At 48.1% G+C, this 17,006-nt stretch overlaps 5 protein-coding genes and 3 non-coding genes across 8 annotated transcripts; 5 read left to right on the forward strand and 3 right to left on the reverse strand.

Annotated features, from left to right (window-relative positions):
• Nucleotides 1-253: 253 nt before the first annotated feature.
• Nucleotides 254-326, reverse strand: BO88DRAFT_t77. Its single transcript has one exon. It is a non-coding gene; the product is annotated as a tRNA-Phe (tRNA).
• Nucleotides 327-875: 549 nt separating this feature from the next.
• On the forward strand, nt 876-948 carry BO88DRAFT_t58. Its single transcript has one exon. It is a non-coding gene; the product is annotated as a tRNA-Phe (tRNA).
• A 962-nt stretch (nt 949-1,910) lies between these two features.
• Nucleotides 1,911-2,029, forward strand: BO88DRAFT_t59. Its single transcript has one exon. It is a non-coding gene; the product is annotated as a tRNA-Phe (tRNA).
• A 516-nt stretch (nt 2,030-2,545) lies between these two features.
• Nucleotides 2,546-2,977, forward strand: BO88DRAFT_231617 (uncharacterized protein). The gene has a single exon (XM_025702068.1). It carries the CDS (start codon nt 2,685-2,687, stop codon nt 2,940-2,942), a length of 258 nt encoding a protein of 85 aa, XP_025565284.1. The 5' UTR covers nt 2,546-2,684; the 3' UTR covers nt 2,943-2,977.
• Nucleotides 2,978-3,138: 161 nt separating this feature from the next.
• Nucleotides 3,139-4,125, forward strand: BO88DRAFT_412674 (uncharacterized protein; the record flags this gene model as incomplete). The annotated part of the gene is made up of 2 exons (XM_025708094.1): nt 3,139-3,297; nt 3,364-4,125. 2 exons carry the CDS (start codon nt 3,139-3,141, stop codon nt 4,123-4,125), a joined length of 921 nt encoding a protein of 306 aa, XP_025565285.1.
• Nucleotides 4,126-6,234: 2,109 nt separating this feature from the next.
• On the forward strand, nt 6,235-8,028 carry BO88DRAFT_334299 (kinase-like protein; the record flags this gene model as incomplete). The annotated part of the gene is made up of 9 exons (XM_025702796.1): nt 6,235-6,290; nt 6,360-6,407; nt 6,508-6,637; nt 6,697-6,740; nt 6,797-6,896; nt 6,965-7,321; nt 7,375-7,453; nt 7,522-7,735; nt 7,764-8,028. The coding sequence occupies 9 exons, from the start codon at nt 6,235-6,237 to the stop codon at nt 8,026-8,028; spliced, it is 1,293 nt and encodes a 430-aa protein (XP_025565286.1).
• Nucleotides 8,029-10,931: 2,903 nt separating this feature from the next.
• Nucleotides 10,932-12,077, reverse strand: BO88DRAFT_412676 (uncharacterized protein; the record flags this gene model as incomplete). Its single annotated transcript, XM_025708095.1, has 2 exons — nt 10,932-11,771; nt 11,856-12,077. 2 exons carry the CDS (start codon nt 12,075-12,077, stop codon nt 10,932-10,934), a joined length of 1,062 nt encoding a protein of 353 aa, XP_025565287.1.
• A 2,882-nt stretch (nt 12,078-14,959) lies between these two features.
• Nucleotides 14,960-16,806, reverse strand: BO88DRAFT_402848 (proteasome regulatory particle base subunit RPT5). The gene is made up of 3 exons (XM_025706210.1): nt 16,352-16,806; nt 15,834-16,249; nt 14,960-15,778 (listed from the first exon to the last, which is right to left on the reverse strand). Exons 1-3 carry the CDS (start codon nt 16,669-16,671, stop codon nt 15,120-15,122), a joined length of 1,395 nt encoding a protein of 464 aa, XP_025565288.1. The 5' UTR covers nt 16,672-16,806; the 3' UTR covers nt 14,960-15,119.
• Between the last annotated feature and the right edge of the window lie 200 nt (nt 16,807-17,006).

A 17,006-nucleotide genomic window follows, 5' to 3' on the forward strand; every position in this document is an offset into this window, starting at 1 on the left:
AACAAGTGGTTTATATATATGTAAGAAACAGTAAAAATGCCCCCCTTCATCTCACTCTACAAGGTCACTTCATCACGAACCTGCAAAGGATGGAAGTAAGACTGAATGACGCACAATCTACCATTTCAATGTTACTCCGTAAATAAAAGAATGATACATACACAAAACGAAAAAGAATGAAACAAAGTGGAAAGGCGAAGAAGGGTAACGATTGAAGAAGAACAAAGAAGAAATAAAAAGTAAAAAAGAGGAATGGGGCAAGCCGGGCTTGAACCGGCCACCTCCAGATCTTCAGTCTGACGCGCTCCCAGATGCGCCATTGCCCCATTGGTTGATACATTGGCAACGAAAGAGTGCTATATGAAGCTAGACATAATGTAGAGAAGAAATCAAAACTATTCTAAAGCATTCGGGATGGACTCTAGAGTAGGGTGTTGGTCTTTTCTAGGGGTACCTAGAATGGTTAGTGGTTAATGAAGGGTTAGGTGGGTAGGAAGGGAAGTCCATTGACTTTTCCCTGTCGGATAATGGAACAATGAGGATTGAAAAGAGATAGAATGAACAATGTTCTACTTAGTACTTGTCCTTGTCTGGTTTTGGTCAATAACTTTTCTCTTTGTCTATCTCTTGGCGCAGGCAAGTTCATATTAGAATGGTATCGGGAAACATGGAAAACGGAGTGAGTCCATCATCATGCAGGAATGAGACGTTCTATTGTGCTATCCATACTAACCAAGTCCAGGACATATCAATACCTCATCGAGTCACAGGGCGTGAGTCGATCGATCGATCTGTTCTATATGCCGGCTGTAAATATCTCTAACCATGACCCCTCCCTCATATTGTCAAAACCCTAGCCAATGCTCACTAATCAAGGGGCAATGGCGCATCTGGGAGCGCGTCAGACTGAAGATCTGGAGGTGGCCGGTTCAAGCCCGGCTTGCCCCATCCTTTTTTATTTTGTTTTATTTTGCTGTTCCTCTATGATTTTTAAATGTGGATAATTTGCATATTGTGGGTGAAGGCGATATTGTGGGGTTGCTGTAGATTGCGCTAGCTGTATATGGTTAGTAAATGTTCATGAGAGTTTCTGGTCGATTATGTAATTCGTTAGTTGGTGGGTTGGCTGTATGCTGGTGATGGAAGATTCATTTCCTGTGAAGGTTACAGCATTATTTATTTAAAGACAAGGTTCAAACTCAATTTGTGAGGAATATTTTACCTTGGAGTATGTCTGGGAAGGACAAGTATCGAAGCAGTCGCGTGGGTGGGGTGATATTGCAGAGCGGATTTCGCCGGTTTGGGAACTTCTTGAGGCTGAGGTGGATGCAGAAAGTAAGAAGCAGTTGAGTACTTGTTTTGGAGGCATGGTAGACAAGACAGATATACCATGAAGTGAAGTGATGGACAGTACGTGGTTTTGTTTAACATGTTGTAGCGCCTGATTGTTTCAGTTGGGATGTTCTTAAGGAACTCCGTGGCTTCTGAAAGACTGGGCAGGGAAGGAGCAGTTTAGGCGTTTGCGTACCGGGCATATCTGCGTCAGTTGCAATACAGTAAACTGAAAAAAGATACATTTTAGTCAAGTTCAACAGTTAGATGCATGTCAATGTCATCATATCCATCTCGGTGCAAGTACCATTAGTAGCAGACGGTTGACGGCGCCTAATGATAATATGTTAGTAAATGCCTCAGTATACAGCCGTGCCAGCCAACTCCAATTCGCAATTACCCATAAATAACACCACTATAGTATGCTGAAAGTAATCACAGAATTGAAAAAACAAGAAAAAGTAACATATAGTGCGAAAATTCTACACTCTGCGGTCAGATTCGCTGCATAATGTATACTTTGACATTTGCAAAAGGGCCTACAAGAGTAGTTAAAATGTATCACCTTTCACATAATCGGGGCAATGGCGCATCTGGGAGCGCGTCAGACTGAAGCTTTAACTTCGGCCCACAGGCTTCGTCCGAAAGGATGTCTCTGTAAATCTGAAGGTGGCCGGTTCAAGCCCGGCTTGCCCCATTCTTTTTTTCCCGTTCTTTTCGGACACGGATCGATCTCGCACCATCATCCACTTCAACGTAATCTTCTTTCTGGGTCAGACCTCATTATCTTTTATTTGTTTATTGTTTTTGTTTCTTCTTTAAATTCGGAAGTTTCTTACGCATCCCTTTTATTTAGTCCAAGCCCCTCAAACCTTCTCGATTATTGCATGTTCTCCCAACTACTTACCTCACAGATAATCCAGCCACCCCTGACTTGATGACGGTCTAAAGCCGCTATCCAATATGCTTTTCTTAATACTTTTGACATTCTTACGGACATTCGCGGCATGAATATTCAGAAACCTTGTTTTAGAGCCGTTGTATGTCTTTGGTCATGCGGACGTCCAGTCTTGGATGCACACAAACAGCAAGAGCTTAGCTTGATTCATGTACTCACAGTTCGAATAACTTATTTCGTGAGATAATGAGAGTGGCACATGTTGTAATCTCCAGATGGTTATAATGCTTTCCCTTCTTCTATTTCCGTCTGGGCTGCCATGAGAAGTGAATCAAGGGCGAGGTAAAGAGGGAGTGTGCGTCTACTATACGAATATGTAAAGACAGGGCCGTGACTTGTTCTCACAATTACACATTGATGGCTGGGAACACCCACTGCATATCTACTAAGACACATGATAAAGGCTTGTGCATACTTTATGCTATTGCTTTCATGTGCTGCTGATCTGAGAGCAGGTACTGCTGATGGTCATTCACGTCTGCACAGCAGTAGATCAGTAGGGATCCCCCGACATCTTGGGTGCGACTGCTGCACCTACCATCCAAGGCACAAGTTGAGGCAATGGCTTTTCAACATAGGAAGAGTTTCCATCAAGCCAAATGGAATGAAACAAGCAGAAGGAACTCGGAAAGTCCATGTACACTTGATGTAAGCTCCATGAATTTGGATAACTAGCTTTAGACACGCTGGGACATAAATCCACCACCATCCCCATTCATAAATAGACGCAAGAGGTCATGACATCCAGCAGCGAGTGAACGAACTACAACCCGAAAAGACCAGCGTCTGATACTGATTGGGATAGTTACTCTTCAACACCACTACACCACCCTTGTCGCATATTCAAGATGGGTTGGAAATCACGGTTCCCGCCCCCTAAGCACCTCGGTGGGCGACAGCTCGAATTTGGATCTCAGATAGCCAAGTTATTGGATCATGCTAAGATTCCCTACGTGGCCTGCGGAGATTTAATGAACTTGCATTACCATAATGAGGGCATTGCGACTGTAAGGCAAACCAACCATATAATAGACTGAGAAAGAAATTGAACAAGGCTAACTGATCGACAATAGGCATGTGATATTTGCTTCGTGGTTCCAGACGATCGTCTGGATGCCACTATACGAGCGTTGCGAGTTGCTGGTTTATCCGAGGATCCTTGTACTGCTGGTGACATTGGTTGCTGCTGGGCTAAAATCCCAATTGAATACCCTTATCCGTTCCCGTGGCCTGCCAAACACTTCCATCGCTATGTTAAGGGAGGATTCGACGAGAAAGTAACCAGGTGCTACTCTGTCGGTTTGCTTCGGAAGTCCCAGTGGCTCTGGCTCATGCCCGATCTTCCCCTTGAATTTCCGGAGCCCAATGACCCTAATTTCATTCTCTCTACAGACCGCCGTCTTCCTGATTGGGATATGGATGGTTTCGGCAACTCCTTCTATCCCATAAAGCTGCTCACTCCGGCGCGTTGGATAGAGTCATTGTTTAGCCTGCATATCAGAGATTTGAGTGTAGATCAACACTTTGACGAACCCTGGTACCATTATGTTGTGGAGTTCCATGAACGACTTGCAAGACTACTTCCTCCGGAACTTTTTCATATTGACCTCATTCAACAACCTTTTCGCACCTTATATATAGAGGAAGCGGACTGGCGTAGCGAATTGGACTACAAGCACTTGTTGATGGACAGGTTGTGGAAAGAATGGCAGGAAGCTGGTTCTATGCCAGACCCCATTTGCCCGTTCAATATCGAAAGGTATAAGAAGAATGTCAAGGAGAACAGAAATGTGTGGTTAATGCAAGAATGGATTGATGAGATCATGTCCAGTTAAATTCCAGAGTCGATCTTTCACTTACCCACGATACCTTCCTCCTTTCCGCTCTTCCCACCAGAAGATGGTTCCATCGAGAGCTTATCGAACAGAGGGGCTAGATGGGGTGAGCTTAGGCTTCAGAAATCAAATGTATCATTTTAATATAGAGCATGATTACTTACCAGGTTTTTTTCTAGAACTTAGTGATCCAGATGCCTGCCCTTCCCTTTGCGTCTATCCTTAGTAAGGAGTACACTTCCTTTTCCTGGTTTGTCCCTGAAGAGAAAGTAATGAAACCCACTTTCCCAGCTTCTTAGTGGAAAGTCAGAAGAAAAAAAAGGATGAGACAATTAGAGAATCGAATGGCATATGCTAAATAACGAATGGATGTTGTATGCACTACTATATCACTTCAGCTGTAGCGCTTTCCCGGTCAGAGATACTACTTTGTACTGAACACATAGCTGCGCGACACCACAGACATTCTGGCCCTGCCTTGACGTGATGTTACGAAGATACCTGCTCACTAAATCCGCCAAACAAGCGGCCAATACACCAGAATCTATTATATCTAATCTAGAAGATGTATGTATTCAAACAAGCAACTCTGGCATGATATTACTGGTGAGGACTGGAAAATATATCCGCACTTGGGGCCTGGTGAACATGGCAGGCGTTACTAGGGTCTATCATGGCCTTCGGGGTTGTCGTATTCCTTAGTATTCCTAGAAATGGACGACATCGTGATTAACATTGGCTTAACTCTGAATTACCGTGTACTCTTGCATGGAATGGCTCAGAGCCTGCTTGGAAATAGTCGGCAGTTCTCTCACACTCCCTGTCATCTCTGCACGTATCAAGACCATAACAAAAGTAGGCCAAGGGAAGGTGTGCTCCTTGTTCGCTCCTCACCTTGGAGTCTCTTCACCAAACTCTTTCTGTGCCTGATATTGTCGTAACAAGTGATTAGGAAGTACTGAACCAGCCCTTGTTGTTAATCAAACCCTACTCCTATCCCCTGCCGTCTCCCCACAGCACACACTATGCTAACCCCTGCAAAAAGCAACCCACGAACAAACCGGAAGCACTCAAATACCGCTAACAAAGACTGGACTAAGTTACCAGAATACAACTCTGTTCTGCTTGCTTATCTTCTGGGCTTACCATTGATGATCCTTGCTAGGAAACTACTGCTAGTATCCTGGAGTTTCCACGGGCCATTGCCACAGGCGATTAAGTTTACGTGGCAGGGTGGCAAACGCGGAAGACAGATTCCGATCAGATGCTGTTGGAGGTTCAGACAATAAGTTAAGTAGATTGACTAGGGACTCTCTGCCTATCGCGTTGCTCGAGCGGGCTGCTGACCGAGATCTGACACACTGACCGTGGATATAGGACTGCCCTAGATCAGATGTTCTGATGGACTTGAAGATTGGACAAAGATAGAGATTGTAATCAGAATTGGGCAAGGGATGGTCCGTGGTGATTACTCGTTTGGGTGGGTGCTAAAGGTGGTTGGCGCCCAGTGCTCTTTTCGAACGGGCCAGACACAGGGTTCATACCAATCCATAGCAGACTTGGAGAGACAAAGACGGCTCCATCACCACGTGTACAGTCACACAGTCACTAAGTAGACAGAAAAGACAATCTTTCGCGCGGCTGCCGGGTAATGCTTCCGGTAACAGAGACAGCAGTTGAATTTAGACGGCTGACTCCGTCTCGCCCGTCGACCCACCCTCTCAACCATGGAGCACCAGCTGTAGCCAAAGACGCTTATGCGCCAAAAGCACGTCTGTACATACGACAGTCAGGAGAAAAAACAGCTAAAACAGGGAACGTCGTGTCCCAAGGATCCAATTTCCTTGATTTGCTCCATGCCTCTGGTTGCCCCCCCCGTCTCTCCCCTCATGGGGCCGGGTGCCTGGCTCCTATCACGGAGATGGAGGGTGGGGACGACTTCAAGCTCGGTGGTTCTGTCAATTTGGGGCCTTGACCCGAACTGAAGACGGCAGGCCGTGGCTTTATAAATCTGCATAATGATTGTTCTACTGCAGGTCATGATCATAAACGCTCATCTGCTCTTCTTTCTCTGTCTCAGAACCCAGAACACTATCCGGATAACATAACATGGAAGGCTTCAACCGCTCCGAGTTTCTAGGCACGGTATTCGAGTCTACAAAGCGGTAGGTTCAGCTAGCAGTAACTTGACGCTAAGGAATAAGTCTGACCTTGACCGTAACTCTGTTGGGTAGATATGGAAACTTGCAACCCATTGGCTTGGGGGTGTATGGCCTTGTTTGGTAGCCTCTGCCCTGTTTTTTCTTGTTTTCTACTGGGGAGGGAGCGGGAGATTGTGAGTGAGTGAGGGTGAGTGAGGGTATGACTGACATTTTAATCCAGCTCGGCACATGATCAGATTACGGGACAGGCAGTCGCCATCAAAAAAGTCATCAAGCCGTTCGAGACTGCCACAGTGGCAAAGCGTACCTTCCGAGAGGTGAAACTCTTGAAGCATTTTCGACACGAGAATGTATGGCAGGCCCAATCCATCTACAGTCAAGACGTCTTCTTCATTCTGACCATCTGCAGCTCATCGGTCTTTGTGACATTTTTGTCTCCCCACTGGAGGACATGTAAGTGCCCACAAACCCTCCATGCCATCGCACTGGCACTGACATCTACCTCTCAGATATTTAGTGACTGAACTCCTTGCGACGGATTTGAATCGGTTGATGAGATCTAAACCCCTGGAACCCCAGTTTGTCCAATACTTTACCTACCAGATCTTGGTAAGTCAGCGGAGTGGTAACCCCAACAGGGTACCAATTCCCAGAAATGACTGACTTAGCCTCCATAGCGTGGTCTGAAGTACATCCACTCCGCCGGCGTTATCCATCGGGACCTCAAGCCTAGCAATATTCTGGTTAACGAGAATTGCGACCTGAAAATATGCGATTTTGGGCTCGCACGAGTGAAGGAACATCAGATGACCGGCTATGTGTCTACACGCTATTATCGAGCACCGGAAATCATGCTGACATGGCAGAGATACGGCGTGGAGGTAGACCTCTGGAGTACTGGGTGCATTCTCGCCGAGATGCTCTCTGGAAAGCCCTTGTTTCCCGGGAAGGATCATATCAATCAATTCTACTTGATTATAGACCTCTTGGGCAACCCTCCTGATGAGGTCATCGATCGAATCTGCAGTAAGAATGTACGTTTCGAGAAATCACCATTATAACCGTCCCATGCTCACCTGCATGATAGACGGTACAGATAGTCAAGTCACTTGGGAATAGACAGCCACGCTGTCTAAAGACAATGTTCTCGAGCGTCGATGAAGCCGGTATGTGATGTTCTGTTCAGACATGGCATGGATGATGTACTGCCTACTTACCGAAACTTGCTGTACAGCCGTGGACCTCCTCGACAAGTTCTTGGTCTTCGACCCACACGCCAGGATCTCGGCCAGCAGTGCTCTGGAGCACCGCTATTTGCAAATATATCATGATCCCACTGATGAACCCGGCGTTGAGAGACCATTCGATTGGTCGTTCGACGGCGCCCGACTCTCCAAGGAGACCCTCAAGCTTATGATGCACGTCTCCCTGGTGACTTTACTCTACGCGTACTATCTTCTAACACAGAGCATGCAGATATGCAGAAGTGCTGGATTACCACCAATCCGACGAATTAGCCCACCCAGTTACGCTTGCTGAAGAGCCGATGTCCGGAGCTGATCTACTCCCGAATTTCAGCACATTTCCCGTGCCAGGACGGGAGACCGATACAAACCCGGACTCCACGTTTAGCCTCTTGGAGCCTTGGTCCACGTGGGACATTGGAGGCCTTGACCTATCATTACCAGCATCAGATTACGTGGATCCAGCTGGTCCTAGTTTACCGACAACAATTGGGTGAGCATGAAAATACCAATTACAAGGTTAAGCCCGGGGTCGAGCAGATTTTCTAGGTTCGATACCCTGAAAGAAATATCTAAATGGCATGATGAAATCTTTTACTCTTCCTTCATCCTTCCCCGTTGAGGGTACCGGATTATATGGGACAGATTAGGAGCCACATCCTGGCCCGCGCGTTGTATTGGAATCGTGCACATTTCCCAACTTAGTAAAAAGCGAAATACTTCTCGTCTAAGGGTGCGAGCAGACAGTGGCCATACTAGTGCCTCAAAACGGAATAATATGGGTCTTCAATACTTGATGACGGCCTTTCCGACGGCCAAAGCCGTCGTACTCTGAAATCCGCAAAGTTGCGCGAATATTCTTTGACGGGCATATTCTGGAGCGTTTTTGGTAATTCCGGTCATGCATCAGGCATCATCAACGATGTTATGTACTGAGTCGGAACTAGGGCGTTCGACCGCATGATTCGCCGGAAAAATAAGCGTTGGAGTGATAATTCATTCCATCGCGAACGCCGCAGCACGCATCAATCTTTGGGAAGATAATACGGAGATGTGGACAGCCAAACTAGCCCAGTTCAATCGATTATAGTAAAGAACCCACCGCTGACCAGATTAACGCCCCGGCCGAAGGTGTCCGAAGGATAAGACACCGCTCCTTGCCTCATTAAGTCTAGTTGTGTTCATCTGAACTTAATCTGGTAAAAGCATCACTTGCCACCTTGGTTACCAAGTGCTTATTAACCATAGGCTGTTCACTTAGCCAACTAGCTGACAGGCGATGCCACGGCACAGTTCAGCCGTCTAACAGGATAATTTCCATAGTAGCTTACAGCCAACTTGGCTGGCTAGCAAAACCAGCCCTTAGTAAGTGGTTGCGGTGTACACAGTAAGTCCATGGACCTTTTTCCAATGGCCTCGGCAGTCCGAGGGGGGTGGCAAAAGGCACCCATCCAGAAGAGTGTGTATTAGAAAAGGCCTCCCACGCAGATCTCGTACGGTGGGGCTGACTAGGAGATAGGCCATCAGATCTATCTAGTCTAGATCTACTCTCTACGGTTTGAGAGCCTAAGCGAGGTGGGGAGTGTCGACGGTCATGCCCGGTGTGCACTGGGCCACCCGTTATCTGACTCTGGGAACCACCAACGAACTAGTCTATCCCCACCACTTGCACACACTCACACTATGTTAGTCACCCCTTGTTGAGTATTTCCACTTGACTGACGGAGAGTCATCACAGTTAAGCCCCGTTTGCTGACTGTTGACTCCACTGTCAGGTGGCAATGTTCGCTCTGCCAATTCCGTCTCGTCCATCTACTTTTTGACAGTCTACCACGGGAATAAAAGCAGTAGTCTAGTCAAGTCAGTACTCGTACTCAACAACTAGACGAGCGTCATGTCTTAGTCTCCACTGACTTCAAACGTTCAGCCCTGCTGGATGAAAAGTGCACCTGAAGTACGATAGCATGCTGGCGGCTCTGTCAGCCTCTGTGGCCGCCAACAAGGGCACCCAAGGCGTCGTAAAGCTCTCATAATATCTTCCTTTCATGTCTCTCCTTTGGTGTGGAGACACCTGCATTACAAAACAGCACGCTCTTAGCTGCCTTTCACTTCAGCTACCCAGGGAGGGTGGCCTGCATATATGCTGATATGCCTCAACAGAAGAACGGTTTCCTGATTCGGAAAGCTTGTGTACGTATGGTGAGCATCCTTCGGTGCTGGAAGCCATCTTCGGAAGTCCCGAAGCTCAGTATCTACTACTGTGCCAGCCCCACCGATGATACCTACTCAGAAGATGCTAGTACTGAGCCCCTTGGAACCACCGTCTCGTCTGTACGGGGTAAACGCCCTTCTCCCCTGTCCGACTGAGGTAGGGCTCGGCAGTACTCTTCCGGCCAAACATCCAAGAGTAACAGACACTATCACAGAAGATATCTGATCTTCCCACCGTTGTTGCTATCAAAGTGTGGGCAGGCCACACGGGCACTCTATATTTTGACGCTCCTTGGGGATATTACTTCTCATATTGTGGAAGTGGACCTTTTAGCTGCACACAGCAAATTCAACTACCTCTAATGGGTGATGAGACGGCGAACGATACGCACTCGTAGATGTCATCATACGACGTTCAGCTTTCTGTGGATTTCGGACCTGATACCTGGTCGGGCAAGCTTCTCCCTGTCTCCAACACTGCAAGAGGCTTAGCGGACTCAGAATTGCTCGGGCCCGAGATCGGCCAACCAATCATCGCTACTGGCTAAGTACCACTTTTCAATTGTCACCTGCAAAGATTGAGATACTACTGCTTATTTACATTGTACTATTATTTGTCTGGTACTAATTAATCTTCCTTCCTCATTATCCGATCCACCTGGGCCAAATGCATCCATCTATCGATGGGTATGGATCGGCAAATACCACGAGGGGTCCACATGATAAGCATCCACCTTTGTATTACTCATCCTGAGCCTACTGTCTAGTTAGTTAACTATGATTTAGGACTAAATCCCGCCTACTCCGTTAACCCCTCTTGAACTTACCACTAGACTAGGCCATGCCATGGCACATGGCCTTCCTATAAGTGAAACACTTGAGCATATTTTCCCCCGTGGAGACCACATCCCCACCTGAAAACCGGAGACCTCCACTATCTGGTCTCGACCTCGATCCACAGACTGGCTGGACTTTCCGCATGAAGACGTCCTTACTACAACCACGTTCAATGTAGACCAAGATAGAGTCCATCCTCTACATCTTGCTAGAGGTATCAGAGGAACCGACTGATCTCTACATCGCAACGGAACTTCTTTTATCTACAGCAGCGAAAGCTCCCTTGTCGCAAACAAACGTGTATACCAAGGAGTGACATTTCTGATGCAAATAAAAGCTGGTATGCTAGCCATCATAGCAAAAAGTGTGTCATAATGATGAACACCCATTTCGTCCATGTATTGTGCCTTTTCTCAGGAGTCTGGGTTTCCCGAAGGAAAAGAAAATAGAGAACAATGATGAACGCCATTACACCAACGCCAACACACCAAGAACGCCAGGGCATGACATATGGCATAGGGAGGTTGGAAGACAAAGGATTAGGACTGTTCTCAAGGGGCTCATCTTCCACCCCGTCTGCCAGATCATCCTCTCCGTCCATGGACTCATCTCCCATCCCGTCTGCCAGCTCATCCTCTCCGTCCGTGGACTCATCTTCCACCCCGTCTGCCAGCTCATCAACATGGAGATGGAGGGCCGCACGCCACTCTTCACGCGTCCTCTTCTCATAGTTCCATCCCAGATCTATGAGCCTTGTCAGCTTCGCCTCCAGAGCGTTCCTCTGCCCACCCTCCCACCTAAACTGTGGATCAAGCCTTTTGGCTAAGTTCCACACCTGGGAGGATTTGATGATTGTTTTAGTCTCTGAAGGCAACAAGACCTCCATCAAAATGACGGAGGGGAGGTCAGCAAAGGGAATCGCCTCTCGCGGAACATATTGCAGCTGGTGTACTTTCCCAAAAGCCTGGTAGCAAATTTGAAGTTTGAGGTCCCTAGCCGTGGGCGACAGCTGCCGTGGGGATACAGTGTCCAAGGTGCAAGGGATGAGATTGGAATCTCCCACTTTCATATAGAAAGAGCAGCCGCCAGCATTCGACATATTCGACATTGAAAAGTATCCGGATTGGTCGAATATGAGGTCTCCCCGGAGCGTGACTGGCGGAAGTTTTGTGTTGACGAGTATTTCGATTTTCTATTACACCACAGTGAGAAAGCTTTTCAATCAGATAGCTAGGGATGACAGAGATGGGTAACCGAATGGAGAAGGTTTTCATACTTCCAGTGACCTGTCTTTGAGATGGTGGCTAATGCACGCCTTTCCGACGACTAAGACCTTTGCGGATTTGAAATCCTCATAGCGTCTTAATACGCCGAACAGCTCCTGCAGAACTTTGTGTGAAGCACCATCGGATGTCGAGGTCATTGAGGGATTTGGTAGGGGGTCGGCGGAGGTGGCAGTAGCAATGGCAGTGGTGGTGGTGCGCTGGGGGTGGCTCATCTTGACAGGAGAAAGAATCTCAGGTCAAGTAAGATAATAAACTAGAGTGGTTGAGTTGAAGGAAACTGAAAATGAGGTAGAGGACTTGTGTATTATGACAATGATTGTCTTGCAGCTTTGCATTGCCGCAGACTACTCTATACTTATACTAGATGATCACTCATGATGGAAGCAAAATGGCACATTTGAGAGTGCGCCTCCGACGCCGCAACCCCCCCACCCCCAAAAGTCACCCCGGCCACCACATCCCTCAAGCCCGAATGCATGCACAGCGATCGTGAAGTGATGTGTTGGCATCAATAGGGTCTGTGACTGCGCTTCGCTTAACATAACCTTCGTCATCGTAAAGACGATAGCGGACATGTTGGCCTCTGAAGGTTCAACGCTCCAACACAACTGGCCCTGTTTCTCATGCAAACCCGGGCAGCAGCAGTAGCCGAGACCGCTCCGATGAAATAGATCGTCCGATCTGAGTTGTTGGGCTAACCGGTGTTATTGAACTTTGCAGTTAAGGCACGGCATATGTTACACTAAGTCTTAGTCGAACGCTCAATGGCTGGTAAGCGATGTCCGCTCCGGGACTGAGTGAACCGATGAGTATCCGGGCTATCATCAGATTCGGACCGCTACCAGCCATGCAACCATCATATCAGCAGCGTCGGTATGGTGAGGTACGATGCTCTATGAAATTTTGTCAGCCAGCGAAGGGGGATTAGTCAAGTCATATCATAGAGCTCTAGAGCGAGCATAGTGTGATAGAGACGATGCATCGATGAAGGGGAAGGGGAGTTTGGTCCAAGCGAGGACTGCGGGAGCCAAGCCTCCATGACAGGCTATCCATGTCCAGTATATTGAGCTTGAAGCTTTGGGTCGATCCGTGTTGACCCGGGAAAAAGGAATGAAAGATTGACGAGTAAACCATTAAGTGCTGCTTACTGCTAGAGACTGGAAACACAGAATGTGAGACATAGCCTACCAGATTTCTCGTATAGACCGCTTCCTGCTCTTTCTACCTCTAGCACTTTCTCTTTATCCGCTCAAGCCGCCATATGTATCTTGGATGGCTCAAGTAGGCCTGCCAGCTCCGTGATCAGCCGTAGGACCTCGCAATACGTATAATGATACATGGGATTCATGGCGGACTTACCGTAGATATGGATCGCCGCGTTCTAAATGTATTGTATTAAACAGCAGATGGATAGCCAGCAGAACGAGGGATTGTGAAGAAAGCTGGAAAATGCTGAAACGTTGACTAGTGTGATCTATCTCTCCTTAAGCTTTTCGCCGTTGGATGAGAAGAGAGGCGCTGGTGCTCCGGACCCGGTGGTCGAATACCACCCCGCACTGTAGGGAGCCTTCAGCCACAAAAAGACAGTGAATCCTGTGATTATCCGGAACAACCCGTCCTCAGAAGCTTCATCGATGCGGTCAGAGCGAGCTGACGAGTCCAGAAGGCTCAGAGCAAACGGTTTGGAAACGGCGTGAGATAAGAAACGAGAAATCACAATGACAGAGGCGTTTGAATGTAGTCAGCATACGTCACGCGAGCAGCTTTACAGCTCTGGGAATTGACAGGGTTGGTAGCTCGCGGAACGGCCTATGAGAGTTGACCTGGCTAGACACAAATCATACCTCTCCATCCTCAGCGAACTGAGCAAGCAGCCCTCACCCACAAAGTCGGAGGAGCAGGCACTTCTCAGGGGTAATCCAGTTCCCCGTGGAGGTTGCACTTGTCCAGTCCTGCTCAATCATGTCAAATATTAAAGGCACAGTAAACTCTAACCCACCAGATCAAGGACTTCAAGCCACAGAACGCAGTAACTGACGGCCATATTCTCCGAGCAATGTATGCTCGGGCACTAGGCCTGACCTGGTCTGTGTGCTGCTGCTTTCTACTGGCTATCTCGCCGGTCAAGGATTGTGCGACGGTCTACTGTCGTCATCGTGTGGCTCTCTTGCACAGCAAGGCAGAGCTCACCATCGCTCTCTGCATTACCTTTAGGAGACGGCTGAACTGGTCATCCGGTTTCGCGACGCCACCTAGATCCAGAATCGCAGAAGTGTAAGATACTTATTAACTTGAGAACACCAGTCACAAGTCACACCAAGTATTGCGCCCATTCCACCTATCAACATTTCCAGGGAGATGATATCATTGAGCAAATTCGGTCGCCGGCTGCAACTTTAGTGGCGTTACTCATCAGTTATAGTACACAGACACAGTGGGCCGTTTGAATGGACATCCGGGTATGGCACCATGACATCGGCTCTAAACAGCCATGCAGATCCCTTAAGCTTTCAATCAGCCATAAGCCCGATATAACGAAGAATAGTGGAGTTCCTCACCTCACATACTCTACGTTAGTAATGATCTTCGGACTTTGTATCACTTCATAGATCGACAAGAATACGGGCTCTGCAGTCTGGTTCTAGAAGTGGGCCTAGGCTCTGCTATGGCGGGATCAGTAGAGTAGAAAAACTGCATGTACGTTTGCTGATCATTTCATTCTTAGTTGAACTGGCTTGTCAGTAAGTAGGTTCTCAGACCGATCGGTTTCTGGTGGCTGTCATCGTCCGCTTTTATTGGCCCTTCCTCTTCTCACTTCAGGAAACGGCTTGTACCCGGACAAAGTGGTAAGAGTGTTAGCACGTGCAAAAGATGCTGGCTTTTTAAGCGGTGTGGTGAAATGTGGAAACACGCATCTTTCAGATATGAGGAGGGCTAGGGTGGTGAGATGATGAGCGTGTAGGAAACTTGCGGTTGAGATGCATGGCGGGTGCATCACCTGACCTGCTTTAGCATGGATTCTATAGACGGGTGCCTTAAAGTCCCTAATGCGATCTTTAATCATCTAAGAGGCTACTTCGCTTAGCTTTGAATACGGTTTGATTATGCGGCATAATTACGAGAAAATGAAAGAGGTAATAGCATCTTCAGCCAAGGGAGACATATTTAATAGCATCCTCTAAGCTGCAGTAGGAGTAGATACATAGCATAATGACGACCCGGAGATCATGTAGATAATCGTGACGATGACCGAATTAGACATAGATACCCATGTTCGTGTCCTTCTTCTTCGCCTGTACTTCCGAAATGGCATCCACGTAGTTCTCGTGTCCTACTTTGCTCATGCCCTTCCGGAGAGCGATCATACCCGCCTCCACGCACACAGCCTTCAGCTGAGCACCGCCAAACTCATCGGTACTGCGGGCCAGTTCCGCCCAGTTGACCCGGTCATCCACAGCCATTTTGCGGGAGTGGATCTGCAGGATGTTGGCTCTCGCCTCCTCGTTGGGTAGCGGGAACTCGATCTTGCGGTCCAGACGACCGGAACGGAGCAGGGCGGGATCGAGAACGTCGACACGGTTCGTGGCTGCGAGGACCTTGATGCGATCATCCGAGGCAAATCCGTCGAGCTGATTGAGCAGTTCAAGCATGGTTCGCTGCACTTCACGGTCACCGGACTTCTCGGAGTCGAAACGCTTCGTACCGACCGCATCCAGCTCGTCGATGAAGATAATGGAAGGTGCCTTCTCCTTGGCAAGGGCGAAGCAGTCACGAACAAGTTTCGCACCATCACCGATGAACATCTGCACCAACTGCGGACCGGCGAGCTTGAGGAATGTGGCGTTCGTCTCTGCTGCACAGGCTCGAGCAAGAAGTGTTTTACCAGTACCGGGAGGTCCATACATCAGAGCACCTGTGAAGTGTGTCAGATAGCCCGTGCTAGGCTGGAGAAACCAAGGATTACATACCTTTCGGTGCCTTGATGCCAAGCTTCTTAAACCTGTCAGCCTCCTTCATAGGCCACACGATAGCCTCCACAATCTCCTCGATTTGCTTATCCAAGCCACCAATGTCGGTGTACTTCTCCGTCGGCTTCTCATCGACCTCCATGGCCTTAACACGGTTATCGTACTCGGCAGGTAGCGTATCCAGGACGAGGTATGAATCCTTGTTGACACCAATGAGATCACCAGGCTTCAACTTCTCGTGATCTACTAGACCAATGAGAGGGAGATAGATAGTCTGGCGGGTCGACGTCTTGATGACAGCCGACTTGCCCACCCGTGTAGCATCAAGGTCAATGTTCGCCCCCTCCTCGGCAGCCTCAGCTTCAACATCCAAATCCAAAAGCTCGACGACGTTTCCGACCAGGTAGGGTAATTGCCTATCAAGAGAAGCAGTCAGTAAATGACCCGAATTGCGCCGCAATTGCCACCGCGTCGAACAGACGCCAGTGAAATCGAAATCAACAGGACTCAGAGCTTACCTGTTGTTCTCGATCTTTTCTTGGTTATCTTTGACTTTCTCTCGCATCGTGTTTTGCTCGTGGGTCAGGCGCTGGTATTCACTCTTCATTATACGCAGCTCGTTCTCCAGCATCCGCCGTCGCTTGACGATGTCCGCTGTGCTCGAGCTAAGGATCTCTTCGTCCAAGAGTCCATCATCCTCATCTTTCTTGGCATCGGCATCTTTCATCTCAGCATCTCCTTCACCTTCGGGCTTCCTGCCTTCGCCGTCATCTCCCTGGTCCTTCTTCTTGTCTCTCTGCTCACGCTCAAGGTCGTCGAGGTCTTCCAAGGTCGACATGGTGGAGAACTAGAGTGCGGGCGTATGAGGCTAAAAATCGTAATAAGAGCGGGAAGGGTATCTGAATCGGGGGGTGGGTGTGTTTTGTCGAAGGTGATGGACCTAGGGAGAAAGGGTTGGGGAACTTGAGCTGTGTTGGAGTCGTGATGCTTGAGCTCCGGCCAAACAACGTCAGCTGTCCTGCCTACGTCACGTGATACAATTACAAATAGCTTGCGCGAGTCCGCTTCGGTAAACATTACCAACAACGCTCAATGAGCTTTTCTAATCATTGAAATTTACAGAGGATCTAGGATATGTACAGTAGAACAACCAACTGATGTTAATGTACAGTT

Source organism: Aspergillus vadensis (assembly GCF_003184925.1).
Source record: "Aspergillus vadensis CBS 113365 unplaced genomic scaffold BO88scaffold_5, whole genome shotgun sequence".
Classification (NCBI taxonomy): Eukaryota; Fungi; Ascomycota; class Eurotiomycetes; order Eurotiales; family Aspergillaceae; genus Aspergillus; species Aspergillus vadensis.